At 44.9% G+C, this 16,189-nt stretch overlaps 1 protein-coding gene across 3 annotated transcripts in view; it reads left to right on the forward strand.

Moving 5' to 3' along the window:
• Positions 1-16,189, forward strand: part of bcl9 (BCL9 transcription coactivator) — a 172,992-nt gene that overhangs the window by 91,636 nt on the left and 65,167 nt on the right. For all 3 annotated transcript variants that reach the window (XM_084320919.1, XM_084320920.1, XM_084320921.1), the window contains exon 3: positions 6,745-7,292. In XM_084320919.1, the coding sequence (XP_084177045.1) occupies positions 7,006-7,292 (287 nt within the window). In that variant the 5' untranslated portion in view covers positions 6,745-7,005. The remainder of the gene's footprint in view (positions 1-6,744; positions 7,293-16,189) is intronic.

The following is a 16,189-nucleotide window of genomic DNA, read 5'->3' on the forward strand; positions in this document are numbered from 1 at the left end:
GTGCCTCTGTGAACGCAATGAGGGCCGTTTCTGTGGAGTGGCCAGTCCGGAAGCCAGACTGATTAGGGTCTAGGAGGTCATTCTGTAAGAGATAAGCAGTAAGCTGTCTGCGCTCCCTGTCTGCGCTCGCTGTCTGCGCTAAGTCTGAAGTCTAGTTGGATTAATTGCATTGCTAGGGAACAGCTTGTACCCAAGTCTATTTCCTGTCCGTTACTGTATTATCAACACGGCAACAGGAAATAGACTCCATGAAAATGAAACTGTCTTATGTGTTTCATTTATATAAAAGTGCTGAGGGGGAGTATTACGTTATCATTGACAATCTGCATGCTCGATGTCGAGTCAATGTAACATAATAAGGAGATGGTAGTCAAAGTAGTCATAAGAAATATTTAATGAAATAATTACCATTTACACACACACATGCGCACACACACATGCACACACACACACGCACGAAAGGGAGAGACTGAGAGAGTGGAGAAGCATTGAATCAGCTCTGTTTGTGGGCCTGTGGGTGCGTGCGTTCATTCTCGCCTGTTACATGAGGGGATTGTCCGTCAGTAATCCATGTGGTTTCTTATGAGATGATTAGCCAAAATATCAAAGCAATCTGTGACCAACGAAGGGGGGGACGTTTAAAAGCTTAAAGTCACAACGGATGACCATGAAGCAGAGTGGTCCCCGTTAATGGAAAGTCTGTAGCATCAGTCGAACGGAGCGAGACAGCTTTACTCTGGGCGACGTGAACATGACCAGGCGCTCTCGCATAGTTGTAGCTGCTTTCCTTATGATCAGGTCATTCCATCAGCAAATAACCTGACTGGACTGGAGAGATTCGGGCTATGTCTACCCGCAGTGTCCACATTAAGCCAGAATCCCTTTTGGGTGGTAGTTTGACTATTAATAATAATTGGACACACACACAAAAGAACCCCCCCCTTCCCCCCATATGTTTAATGGACTGTCCCTCTTGCGAGCAAAGCTGAAGTGATGAGCAACTGAAAAGTTTAATTTCTCCAGAAGGCATTGAACATAGATCAAATCAAATTCAAGTCAAGAAGAAACATCACAATAAATCGAGAACAAAAAACCCATCATGAAATCCAAAACAACACTCCCAGACGTATAGCGAAGGTAAGGAAAAACTCACTAAAAACCTAGCAATAGGAAAAAAGCACCACAGGCAATGTGGAGGGGAGAAACCTTAGAAGGGCCGTTCAAGGGGGGATCCTCCTTGGATGTCGGTGATAGTAGTGTTGTTAAGGATGATCAATGGGTGGAGAATAGGGCTGGGCGATATGACGATATTATATAAATATCGGGTACAGTTCATTAACGATACACTTTTTCAACGTATCGTGGATATCGTGATGTTTTGCCCAAGAGGATTGTGTCACGTCAATCTGTCCACACGTTACTCGTTCATATCTCAGCCCGTGCTGAAATATGCCCATTCCGCGGTCTGTTAATAAAGTTTTCAATCAGACAGATGTATGGAAAGGCTTTTATTATAACATTCGTTGTAGTAAAATCATTATGCCTCATTTAGTCATCCTGTGGAGCACTGGTCTCCTACTCGACGGCCGCGGGGAGCTAACGTTAGTAGCTTTGTTGTTGTTCAGCACACAGGACATTCAGGAAGTCAAAACTAATAGCGCTTGCCGATTGGTGCTAAGAACAGCAGGGCGGGTGCAAGCGGTGTGACGTCATTGGCAGACTCGACTGTCAATCAAAATGATTATGTTTCCGTCAGAATTAATGAATGAAAACTGTATTAAAAGGTTGCAGAATGGGTACAATACAGTACAGGAGGATGAAGACCAGAAAAAGACTTTCGGCTTTTTTACATAAGGGTCCTCCATTTTCAATTCATCAAAACATTTAGAGACATACATATATACAGTAGTTTCATAAAAATGCTAAAATGCTATTGATTGATTGATTTAAAACTTTATTAACACATTGCAGAATGGGTACAGTACAGCTCAATACATACAATTGTTAAGGGGATGCAGACCAGAGAAAGACTTTAGTCTTGTTTACATCCGGGTCCCCCATTTTCAATTCATCATATTTCATATCTAAATCATATAATATCTCATATGCAATATATAATCTAATAATCTAAATCTAATATATAATATAAAAATGCTAAATGCATGGGTATTTTATTTTGTCTTTAATGTTGGCTTGCAAACTCAAATACTGTCTTGGTAAGCCTCATAATGAATTGTTTGGGGTAAAAAAGAAAAACATTGTGATGTGTATCGTGTATCGCCGAAAGGTCAGAAAATATCGTGATATCATATTTAGGCCATATCGCCCAGCCCTAGTGGAGAATAAAACAGGCCAAATAGTTGGTATGTATGTACATATTAAGGCTGTCCACGAAGCCTGTTTTTGGGATTCAAACTTCGTCAGGGTTTTTCGAACGGACATTCGAACCTTCGTTTTTAATAAACAAATATATATATATTTAAAAAAAAAATTATAATTTTTTTTTTAATACTATAATATTAGTGTAGCCTAATCTTTATCTGCAACTGTGAAGAAAACCCCCATTGGTTTAAACAGAATGAATAGACACATAAAAAATCAAAATAAATATTTATAAAAAAATGTAACTGTTGATTTAGAATTTGAATGCTCACTGCAAACGCTCAAATGCAACACAGAGAAGATAACGTGTGTGTGTGAAATTAAGAGAATAATAATCCAACAACAGTAATATACTAGTATTCTCATGATGTATCTTGCTATACCAGTGATGTAAATAGGTTTTCAATATAGTGAAAGAAAAGATCTGTATCCTAATATCCACAGTAGAAAAGATCTGTATCCTAGGGCTGGGCGATAAAACGATAACGATAACTATCGCAATAAATTATTTCCTCGAAATAAACATGAAACGTGGTTCCCAAAGTTTCGATATATCGATTGTCCAAGCTTGGATATGAGCACACGCACTAACAACCAATCAGTGAAGGAGATGGCCGACAGCGAAGGAGACCCGTGGTGCACCTCTGGGTAGAGAGGTAGGACTCTAGTAGTAAAGGCTGGCTAGGATCATTAGCTTGCACGCCGCTATTTTATAGTTTACGTGCGGAGTGGGTGTGTGGCGTGAATTCTGAGGCCACGGTTAGAGTAGTGTGGGGTATGCGGTGGACCAGGGTTTCCGTTAGAAAAAATTGTTGCCGGTCTCCGTGACCTGCAAGATTTCAATCTACCGGACAAATGAGATTAATTCCGGTCATAGTTTATTGAGCTTTAAAACAATTGATAGGCAGGCAATATAAAGAATGTCATCCTCAAGGCATGTAGATTTATAATATTATTACTTAAAACTAGGCTACTTTTGCGTATACAGTCATTAATATATTCCAAATAAAATAAGTCCCTCGATACTCCGTGCTGCTGCTGACTTGAACTAAAATAGACCGCGTATGTGGGCAGTCGGTCCGACACTAAACAGCAGTCTGTTATAATCACATTTTTATGAGCTAACGAATTCCGTTATATTGGACATTTGTATTAATTATATCAAGCGAAGAACTGAGAAAGCAGAGAGACGGCAACATTATCGTGGTTTGCGTGACGACTCTCTCCACCTCGCAACGACTTATTTGCAAAGAGTATGGCGCTGCAGAGAAGCTGATTTAGCTGTTATTGGCTCTTTTCTGGGAACCGCACAGCAGCGCCCCCCACCCAACATTGGCTGAAAATGGCCAAATTGGAGTACTGCTGGAATACTGCATTGTGCCGTTGCCTCTCTGGCTCTGCAGCTTCACACAAAAGTCCGCACACCAGCACTAAGCTCTCGCCGACAACGTCGTTGTCATTATTAGAAGCAACGAGGAAACAAATGTAATGATCGTTTCGTTCATCGCATAGGCTATTTAATTTTTGCCTATTTTAATACAATTCAAATAATCAAATTGTGCTTAGACTCAGGGAATTATTTTCACCGGACATTAAGACCGGAGATATTAAATAAGTCGGACTTCAACAGATTTTGCCGGTCAAAAACCGGTAATTACCGGCTAACGGAAACGCTGCGGTGGACGTCGTTGCAATGTATTGGCAGGGCTCTACGCTAACCTTTTTCACTAAGGGCAGAGGTGCTCCTAAATTAAAAAATTTAGGAGCACACAAAGAAATTTAGGAGCACCCAAAAATATTTAGGAGCACAGTGAAAATATTTCAAGAATTTTTTTTTTTTTTTTTTTTTTTTTTTTTAATAAATGTATATATACTGTGCATGCATGTGCAAACGGGAACGGGACACACATCTGTGCAATAGCACATACCACCAAAGTCACTGGCCCACTGTGTGCGTGTGTGTGTATCATCTGCGTGTGCAAACGGGAATGGGACACAGACATTTGAACTATTAATTAAGTGATTAATGCCTACTGTGGCAAAGTTGTAGCCAACCACTAGGCCTAATAAGAAAGGAGACACTGGCATTACCACCAGGGCCATCAGTAGAGGGGGGAGCTAGTGTTGCTCTTCTAGAAAAATAATCTTTTCAGGGTTGCCTATTGAAATACTGTACACCTCCGGTACAGAAACATTGTTTGAGTTTACGTGTCAGGTAGACCATTGATTGAAAGTCGATTCTGCCAATTACGACGTCACACCGCTTGCACTCTGGCCGTCCGGCGCTGCAGCTGGACCCTATTGCCCACCTCTGCGGTTGATAACGCTAGCCAAGTTAGCTGTACACACATACACAGTGGGCCAATTACTTTGGTGTAGGGGTGTAACAATGCATCGCAATGCATCGATCCTACTTTGCAATATTACAAAACATGACATTGTTTTCGAACTCTAGCCATGGGAAAATGTTTAGCCAATTCACGTTAAATTTGTATGTCTTCCCTCCGGCTCCAGTGGGTGTAGCTTCGCTAGCTACACTGGGTACATTGGGTGCTACAGTGGGAGTAGTAGTGGGTGTAGCCTCGCTAGCTACAGTGGCTCCAGTGGGTGTAGCTTCGCTAGCTACAGTGGGTACATTGGGTGCTACAGTGGGAGTAGTAGTGGGTGTAGCCTCGCTAGCTACAGTGGCTCCAGTGGGTGTAGCTTCGCTAGCTACAGTGGGTACATTGGGTGCTACAGTGGGGGTAGTAGTGGGTGTAGCCTCGCTAGCTTGGCCAACTTTGCTAGCATGCTGGCTAGCGTCAGTATCTTGGTTAACGTTAACGTTAACTATCACCTCTGTAACATGAGCTGCCTCGCCTGACTTCTCATTCTCCGGTATCTTTCGCGCAAAATAAAAATTAATGGGCTTCGACATGGCTGTATTGTCTGACTCACACAGTGACGCTGTTCATTACTTTCAGTTTCCAGTCGCGTGACCACAGCAAACTCTACTGTGATTGGAACGTTTATGCGGCTGTGAACTGTGGGACTTGTAGTTTTTTAACTATTCTCGCAGCGGAGAAAAAAAAAGAACTAATGAGGCTGTAATCTGTACTCGCACGCCGTGCGAGTAATTGATTTTTCAGGTTCGCACGCACATATTTTTAGGGGCATATGCGAGCAATATGGTCTCACTGTAGAGCCCTGATTGGGGCGGAACGGAGTATTTTAGGGTGATAGTTAGTACATTGTCATGGGATACACTGCTTGCTCTGGCTAACTGTTAGTTCCATTCTTATAAGTGGCGGTAGGTTGCCCCCTGGTGGAATATAATAATCTATGCACTGGTGCGTAGAAGAACGTGGGCGGACTGATGACGACATCAACTCGAGACATTCGCAGCAGCAAAACAAGTCTATTAATAGCCCGTCCATCGGCGCCGGGCATAAGAAGTTAATTAAACTTGACCGAAATTATATCGACGATAATTATCGATAACGAGTTATATGAAAATTATTTTATAATTTTATCGCGATAACATTTTTGGCCATATCGCCCAGCCCTACTGTATCCTAATATCCACAGTAGAAAAGATCTGTATCCTAATATCCGTGGAGTCATCGCCCCGTCCAACCTCACTGTAGTGGGAAAATGGGGACGTAAAACGAAGATGATGATGCTAGTATCCACAGTAGACCAGTGACGGCAAACCATTATTCTATGTCGACATCCCTCAGTGAAATTAATGGACCACAAGTTGGTATCAGCTGATGGTTGAAGTTACTTCGTTCTGTATTGGCAGTAGACAAGTGTTAACAATCGATTTTTGGGAAGACAATCGACCTCTACTGTTGGCCACTGAGATGAGGTTTCACTGTTTCTACTGTAGGCCAAGGAGATACGGTTCTACAGTTTCTATTGTAGGCCAGTGAGATGGTGAAACTACTGTTTCCACTGTTGGAGAGGCTTTGTGTTTGTCTGGTTCCCAGCAGCCCTTGCTCCCCCCCCCCCAGGGAACTCTGGAGCCAGTTACAATATTGGAGTGTTTTGGAAGCGCTCCTAAATATTTTCAGGATGACAATATAAATCTGACTAACTGCTCGCTCTCGCTCTTTCTTTCTCTTTCTCTTGGTCTCTCCCTTGTTTTTTCCCTCTCTCTTGCTCGCTCATGATACTCATGCAATTATCAGTAGAGAACACACTCAAGTATGTGCACACACGGCACACACAGTACACACACTGTCGTGCTCACGTTTTAAATGTCTGCTGGACACCACAGACAAGAGTGCTACTATTGACACTGACCAGTGTCAACAGACGCTTCACACATTGAAATGATTGACTGATCTCTCTCTCTCTCTCTCTCTCTCCCCCCCACAGTGGTGCCTGAGGGCTTTGAAAGCCCCTTGGTGAAGCTTCAACAACAACATACTCTTAACTCTACACTCTACAACACCCTCCCCACCTCCTCCCACACACACAGCGCCCCCCACCTCCTCCCACACACACACAGCTCCCACCACACACACACACAGCCCCCCCCCCCCTCCACACACACAGCGCCCCCCCACACACAGCGCCCCCCACCTCCCCCCCACACACACAGCGCCCCCCACCTCCTCCAGGTCAGCCGTAGGGAGGATGTTGGAGGTGCAGGAGGAGCGGCCAGCGGCAGCAGGAACCACGGCGTCTCACTTCACCAAGAAGGAGCGCGGGAAGAAGGAGCGGGAGGAGGCCAAGGACGCCCGGGGGAGCCTCGGGAACATCGGGAACCCCGGCGCGGGCTCCAGGAACGTGCGGGGAGCCAAGGCGCCGCTCACGCACACGGGCAGCCCCCACCAGCTCATCACCCCCCCCTGCTCTGTGGTGCTGGGAGCCCCGTCGATGCACTCCAACAGACTGAAGAACTCCCCATCCAACACGCAGAGGTGAGGTGCTGCTGTGTGACCAGGATCAGACTCACAGCGGATTGACCGGTTGTGTGACTGGTGTCGATGGATAGATCTGTAATCTGAAGGTTCCGGTACGATTCCCGCTCCTCCTGGGCAGCGTGTCGAAGTGTCCTTGTAGCATGACACTTAACTCCTAACTGCAGCAGGTTGGCACCTTGAATGTGTGAGTGAATGTGAGGAACAAAATTTTAAAGTGCTTTGGATAAAAGCACCATTTACCATTTTAACAGGAGAGGTTAAGTATGCACATGGTCAAATCATCTTGGTTGAAACAAATGTATTTGCTAAAACATGGTCAATTGAATACAAAATAGTTTAGGTGTCTGGTAGAGGACTTGACATTCTCTGGTTCAGGAGTCTGGTAGAGCAGGGGTTCCCAAAGTCGGGGTCGCGACCCACAGGAGTGTCACGAGCCGCCGCGGAGGGGTCGCCAGATGATTAAAAATAAATAAAAATAAATCAATTTTTTTTCTTTTTTTTGCAGTCAGGCCACTGAACTTAGAAGCAGGCCAGGACAGTGTTTCTAGTTGCAGCAGCGCAATAGTTATATAACCTAATGATTGGTGGAGGCGGGACCCTTACAAAAAACTGTTGTTGCTAATCATTGACACATGCTAGCCTGTAATAATCCCCCCCAGAAAAATCTACTTTGCTTTTGATATATTGCAAATATATGCCATCACACACACTGGCATTTAAAGGGTTAGAATTATCAAATTAATATGTGGTGTTATGATCAGGGCTGAAGTTGAATAAAATATTGTATTATTTTCAATCTGACATTACAAAAAAATGAAAATCCATCAAAATCAGTGTTGTTGCTAATCATACATATGCTAGCCTGTTTTTTAACTAATTTGTGATGCCATCACAAACACTGGCATTTAAAGGGTACAAATTTAAAAAAAAATGCCTGCACCAGAATGCAGGAAATGAAGTCTTTGTAACAAGAAATGTCCTGGTGGGGGACCCCCAGACCCCCTGCTTAAAAAGTGGCCTGACTGGGGCTATATTTTGCACTATATTTCCTGGCCTGAATGATTTCCCCAGTCCGGCCCTGGTTAAAAGCCTCCAATGCTTATTAGTGTGTGTGTGCGTTTGAACGTGTGCATGTTTCAACCATACATTTCCATTTATACAAAAATAAAAAATAAATATTTTTTTTATTATAAAAAAAAAAAGATTGCCTCCTATAATAGTGGGGGTCGCAGCTCTCTGACCCCGTTATTTTTGGGTCGCGGCCTGAAAAGGTTGGGAACCCCTGTGGTAGAGGACTTGATGTTCTCTGGTTCAGGAGTTTGGTAGAAAACTTGATGTTCTCTGGTTCAGGAGTTTGGTAGAAAACTTGATGTTCTCTGGTTCAGGAGTTTGGTAGAAAACTTGATGTTCTCTGGTTCAGGAGTTTGGTAGAAAACTTGATGTTATCTGGTTCAGGAGTTTGGTAGAGGACTTGATGTTATCTGGTTCAGGAGTTTGGTAGAGGACTTGATGTTATCTGGTTCAGGAGTTTGGTAGAGGACTTGATGTTCTCTGGCCAGGAGAACTGGGTCAAGCTCCCTGACTTCTTTGTGGGGTCACCTTTGTGGGGTCACCTTATAAACTGTCTGACACAAAGGGCGGGGGAAGGGATGACCAGGTGATACAGGAAGGAGGGGGTGAGGGGCACAGGAAGGAGGAAGGGAGGTGTTATCAAAATGAATAAACTGAGGGTCCAGTATGGGGGTGTAGCGTGATGAATTCTGCGTTGTGTCTGGTGTGAGGTGGACGTAGACACTCAGACAATGGTACCCATTTGGTGGTTGTTTATTTGGCAATCCTGTTAATCAAAACAGCACGTACACAACACATGGCGGCGTTAGCGACCGTCATCAAAGTGCACTCCACCTCTTGCTCTCGTCCTCAACAAACACAAAGAGCGCACGCGCGCGCACATTTAAAACAGCGCGCCGTCTACAGTCACGACCATTAGATACATTTAGCTCAGTGCAAGTTAGCTTCAGCAAAAACATATGAAACAACATGAAATAAAAGGCAGTGTGTAAACATTAATTAAACCAAAATACAAAAACATCGGTTCATACCTGTTAATCAAAACAGCACGTACACAAGACATGGCGGCGTTATCGACCGTCATCAAAGTGCACTCCACCTGATATTACCAAACAGAATACTGAGTTAGTACACGAACGTACTATGGCTGTTTTACACAGGGCGAATTGATGTCATTACACAACAGGGTATTTCAGTACCAAAACCAAAACCTAAATCAGTTTTACAATTTATACAAAGCAGTTAAATCCAATATTAGATAAACGGAAGCGCATACCTCTTGCTCTCGTCCTCAACAAACACAAAGAGAGCGAGCACTTCCGTCAGCGTGTGTCTCATCAACAAACCGGCGAAACCATTTTATACATTAGTTGAACGTATTTACAATACAACAGATATTCAATGGAAAGATATCCTATCTTCTCTAAACCCATTATCAAAGACCCAAAAGGGATTTCGTTTGGAGAATTGGTAACTCAATGTGAGGAAATTAATATGAAGTAATAATCAAGACACCCCTCCATAACACTAAAGTGGGCTCGGTCCACTTTGTTCCACTTTGTTCCTTCAAAGTAAGAGTGTTTCCGTTTTGACCTACTTATTTAAGATAAAGTATAACAGTTTCTGTCCATGATTCTAGCATAACAACTTCACTCTGCTACATACTCCCCCACTGACTTATGCCAGACCATGGACAGTGTTCCCTTCAATCAACTCAACAGCGTAAGTATAAACCAAAGAAACAGAAAATAATAAAAAAAAATCACAATGAATCAACGCGTCACATGTAACTCAGTGTATTCCCTTAATTCTAAACCTAGGAAATAGGTTGACCAGCTCAAAAGCTATCCGATAAAGGATCAGGAAAAATAAAGGGTAGCGAGCCCCTCACCTAACCACAGGCAAAAAAACATGCCATGTACATATTCATACCATGGAATACACCAAAATTACCAAATCATGTCTAATGCAATAGACAACCGTAACCGTATGACCCAAAGAAAATCAACAGCAAAATCAATGAAAGGAAAAAAAATTATGAATAAAAAGGATCACCAAAAAAAAATTTGAATCACCTTTTAAGATGACAGCAGAGTCCTGACTCTCTGTACAGCCATCGTCTGAATGAGCCTGTTAACTGGCCTGATTAGTCTCCCCCGCCTAGTGTAAACCCCTTGAGGTACCTCCACTACACTCGGTGTGACATCGACAATGGCCGATTCAGGTTCACTCACTGGTACAAATAAGGATGCACTACAAGGGGCCTTCTCCGAAGCAATCATGTCCCCAGTAAATGATTCCACAGTTGTCGTGTCTGACGACTGATCACTATCCTGATAAACAATTACAGAGTACGACTCCTCTGATTCAACATCTGCATCTGGTCCCTCCATCCAAAAGTGGCGTGGTTTCTTCAGTTTACACTCCTGCTCCTCACCCTTATGTGACTCAAGTGTAATTCTATGATGTTGATCACTACTCATGCTCCCCACCTGCTCCTCTGCTGGCTCTGATACACCCATCCCTGTCGTGGTATCTACTACCCCCTCCACACTGGACTCAGGAAGATGAGCAACCCACCGGGCAGTTCTCAGCTCACCCTGATCAGAATCATCTGTCATTTCCTCACTCGGAACAGTGCCAGGAATAGACACCTCAATCTCTGGCTCATCCCATGACGGCAGAGGCAGGAAATTGACGGGCATAATCAAGTTCCTATGAACAGTCTTAATCCTCCCTGTGACAGGATGACGGATACTGTATACATTCAGCCCACTGTTTTTACACACTACAGTATAGACGGCACTCTCCCAGCGGTCAGCTAGCTTTTTCTTGCCTCGCTCCCCCTTATTTGCCAGTAAGACCCGATCCCCCTTCTCTACCGCATGTCCCTTTAACTGTCTGTTATACACCTCAGCTTGCCTGGTCTGTTGCTTCTCAGCATGCTTTTGAGCATGCTTTTGAGCAAGTGCCATCGCTTCCCTTAGATCCTTTCCCAGTGACTGGACATACTTATCCACATCCACCGTATCTCCATCTAAAAGGACACTCTGAAACATGACATCGACAGGTAATCTTGGAGTGCGGCCAAACATCAAAAAGAAGGGTGGGACCCCCGTGGTCTCATGCACTGTGCAATTATAAGCAAACGTCAAAGTGTTCAACATCTGAGGCCATTTCACCTTGGAACGAGGTGGCAAAGCACGGATCATACTACCTAAAGTGCGGTTTAGACGTTCTACTTGTCCATTTCCCATAGGATGGTATGGCGTGGTATGGGATTTTTCAACCCCTGCCATCTGAAGCATTTCTGCTATGAGTGCACTCTCAAAATTAGCTCCTCTGTCGCTATGAATGCAGGCTGCAAAACCATAAACAGAAAAAAAGTTATTCCAGAGCACTCTGGCCACCGTCTTTGCAGTTTGATTGGGACACGGATAAGCACACGCTAGTTTGGTAAAATGGTCAGTTATAACAAGCACATCAATGGACTTATTATTGGCATCCTCAGCCGACCAAAAGTCAATACACACCAACTCCAGTGGTGCAGTGGTGACTATAGATACCAGCGGAGCCCTAGCCTCGGGCTCAGGTGCTTTGCTCAGTACACACCTCTTACAATGACTCACATATTCTTTGACATCCTTTTCCATGGAATCCCAATAGAAACGTTGTCTAGTGAGCCACAATGTGCGCTGCTGGCCCTGATGCCCGGCCTCATCATGTACCCCTTGCAGCGCCTGTCCTCTCAGAGCGCTCGGTACAACATATTGAAAGACCTTCTTCCCACTCACAACGTGTTTTGAAGCACGGTACAACACTCCCAATTTTGTTGTGAGTTTTCCCCACTGTCTCAGTGTGCGGTTTGTTTCTTTCGACTCATGAACTCTCTCTCTTCGAGATGGGCGGCGGCCTCTATCTACAAAGAATTTGACTCTACCAGTGACAGGGTCCTGGCACTGTTTGTCGTACAATTCCTCATGAGTGAGGACAGGCAATGGGCTCTGTCCCATGGACACCAACCTTTCTAGCTGCTGCACGTGAGAGACTGCTCTCATAGCTGCGCCATCCTCCCAACAGCGATGTGTGTGGAGTACAGCAGATACCTCTTCACGAGATATGCTCCCACTGTCACTACCCACCTCACCACCGGCCTTAATGGAACTCTGAATGGACAATCCTAGGCCCTTCCTCCTCACCTCTGGTTCCTCACAGGTAAGACGGAACATGTTCTGCACGTCATCCACCTCTAAACCTCTAGCCTCCCTCAACAAGACATCATACGAGGTCCTTGTCAGCCTGTGCATCACCCTAGGTTTAGCAAACGGCTCCCTGCTCAGTGCATCAGCTACTGTATTTTTAGGCCCAGGAATGTACTGAATGTCAAAATCAAAAGGTGCCAGCTTCGCCACCCATCTCTGCTCGCATGCATCGAGTTTTGGCTTTGTGAGGATGTACTTAAGGGGATTATTGTCTGTCCACACTGTAAATTTATGTCCTCGCAGCCAATGGCTAAACTTGTCGTGTATAGCCCATTTCATGGCGAGAAACTCAAGCCTATGAGCGGGATATTTAGACTGAGCATGATTCAGAGATTTACTAGCAAAAGCTATGGGCCTGGCTGTGCTACACCCTTCCTGCACTTGTGAAAGCACAGCTCCCAGTCCACTAGTGGATGCATCTACAGACAATAAAAATGGCTGAGAAAAGTCAGGGTGAGCCAACAGTTTGTCCCACCAATGCGGCTTTTAACGCCTCAAAGGCCTCCCTACACTCCACAGTCCAGTCTGCTGCACTAAGCCTACGAAGGGGGGCAGCTCTCTTGCTTTTTACTTTGCCTCTCCGTGGCTTCTTCACACCCGTGGTCAACTGAAACAGTGGTCTTGCAACTACAGAGCAGTTCTCAATGTAATGCTGATAATACACCATCATTCCTAAAAATGACCGGATCTTATTGGCAGACGGGGTGACCCCATCCGACTCCATAATATCGCTCTCCGTCACACCCACTATCGCCTGCACCTTATCGGGGTCTGTGGCTATCCCCTCCCGAGAAACAATGTGTCCCAAAAACTTCAGTGACTTTCTCAGAAACTGACACTTAGATGGAGACAACTTCAGGTTGTGTTCTCGTAAACGCTGAAATACCATCTCCAGCCTCTGCAAGCTCTCTTCTTCCGACTTGCCAAAAACCAGAAGGTCATCTAAGTAACAAAGAAGACTCAGTGAGTTCTGATCACCAAAGATTGTGAGCATCATTCTCATGAACGTAGCTGGACTGTTACACAGCCCCTGGGGCATACGGTTATATTCATGTAAACCGAGAGGAGAGGAAAACGCAGTGTATTTCTTATCATCCTCATGCAGTGGGACATTGTAATACCCGGATGTCAAATCCATGGAACTGAAAAAGGCATTGCCTCCCAACGCTGCAAGTACATCTGCTTGATGAGGTAATGGATGTGCATCTTTCACGGTACGAGCGTTTAACCACCTGAAATCTGTGCACAATCTCAATTCCCCATTCTTTTTCCAGCAAAGAACAAGGGGGGAGGCATACTCACTACTCGACTTCCTAATTATCTCCCTGTCCTCCATCTCGTTCAGAGTCTCTCTCAACTTCTGGTAATGGCCGGGGGAGAGCCTCCGGTAAGGTAACCGGAAGGGCCGGTCGTCAGTCAGTCGGATACGGTGACAAAAGCCACCAGCCTCACCACAATCCAACCGGTGTCTAGAAAACACATCCTCATAGTTCTCAATTAAATCAGTCAGTCTCTCTTTCCAGACTGGTGAGACCTGACAGTCATCAACTGACTGTTCTGGAGCCCTAGACTAGCCAGTCTATTGTTCCCCCTAGCTACATTGTTGCTATCACAACTCCTAGCTGTCAGACTGCCGTGAGAGCTGCCACTACTCACTCTACCGGCATTCTGGTGGACTGAAGTGTCCGTATCATTGTCAAAATCTTCTAATGCAATGCATGGATATACGTCAGCCACTTTTGCATTTCTTCTCAAGGTGATAGCCTTGTTAGTCGGATTTATAATCTTGACAGGAAGCCACCCATCCCCCCAGAGAGGTGTAACTACCCTGCCAACTAGTATGTTACGGTGCACACAACGAGAGGCGCTGGGCTCAACGATAACAGTACTTCCCATAGACAGTTTTGTCTTGGGTGGGAGACGACCCCACACTACATGCTCACTCATTGGTTCAAGTGTTACGGCCTGTTTCAACTTGACTGTTCCCACTTTGTCAGGAATTTCCTCCCCCCTCCATCTCTCAAGATTGGCCATGAACCTGATAAACTGACTGTTTTCGTCCTGACATGGTGACTCAGCTTTTCCCAGTATGCGCCAGTAGGCCTCCGTGGATTTGAACTGCCTAATTAAGGGCTTCATCACATTGGTGCCTATAATGAGCTCATCTACCTGACCCTCCACTATTAAGACTGGTACTATGTATTCAAAACCGTAAAGCTTAAGTTTCAGCTCACACGTTCCCACCGGGCTAGTTTGTTTCCCACCACACCCCACAAGAACAACATTGGTGGTCGATATTAGATCACCCGTCACTACTCCTGCCTCCCTCAGCCGAGGAACCACATCAGCGCGCAGAGAAGTAGCCATGGATCCACTATCTAACATCCCCTGTAACTCAACCTTGTCTCCTGTCAATACGGTGGTGAAAAATAAACTGTCACTCTGGGATGTTCTGGTCACATTCTGCATAATTACTGTCTTGTCTTTGGGTGCTGCTTCACAAACAGACGTATATACAGACTGGATATCATCATTGCAATTGGAGGAAAAACCATAGGGGCCCACATTGTCCTCCTTTAAACGAGGGCCGGCTAGTTTCCCTGGGGAGGACCAGCCTGTCTCTGACCAGGGGGCTGTCTAGGAGTGGTCTGCCCACAATAGATACCAATATGCCCTGGACTCAGACACTTGAAACACAGCCTGTGTGTCCTGCAATGTGTCCTAGTATCGTGCTCCGAACTGCCGCAAACCTTACATTCTTGAGAAGGTCTGGGAAACTGTCTCTGGGGGCCATTTTGTACAGACTGAGTGTTGTTGCCTAACGCCATTTCTAACACTCTCAGAACCATATCCATTGTGTTATTCTCAGATACAGGCGTCAGCTGCTCTAGCTCTGTACTACTGACAGCCACAGGTGACGCGCTCTGTTCGTGATTAACAACCACCCTCTCCTGTGGTGACTCAATGGCGACCACTTGTTGTGTCAACCGACCTCGACTCGCTCTATGTTCTCTCAAATATTCATCCAAATGTCCCTGCACCTCACCTGCTGTCCACTCACGAGATGGCTTACTTTTGAACACTAAGGACAACTCCTTATCGGGGCAGTTACGGATGAACATGAGAACTAGATGCTTGCTCAGGCTAGTCTGAGATTCCCCCTTACTAAGAAGACACTGCTCTGTGGCTTCTGCTGCTTTGTTAAGCCTAATCCAATAGTCAAGAGGATTCTCGCTTGTATATGCTTTGACTGCATAAAAGTCAGCTAATGGAAGATCTGAGTGAATAATATCACCAAAATGTTGTCTCAAAATGCTAAAAATAACACCCACCTCACTGACAGTTGAGTTACTACGCAGCCATACTTTGGTAACGTCCCGGGCCCTCCCCATTAGCTTGTTCATAACCTCCTCAACTTGTTCAGTTCCAGTACAGTTATTTTTCTTTCTGAGATACGTCCTCATGAGTTCCTCCCACTCAAAAACAGAACACTTATCCGTGCTGTCCCCTCTAAAATAGGGTGGGGCATTTGCATCTGAACGTAACACAAGGTTCATTTTG

This window comes from Notolepis coatsorum, assembly GCF_963971535.1.
Source record: "Notolepis coatsorum genome assembly, chromosome: 8".
NCBI lineage: Eukaryota > Metazoa > Chordata > Actinopteri > Aulopiformes > Paralepididae > Notolepis > Notolepis coatsorum.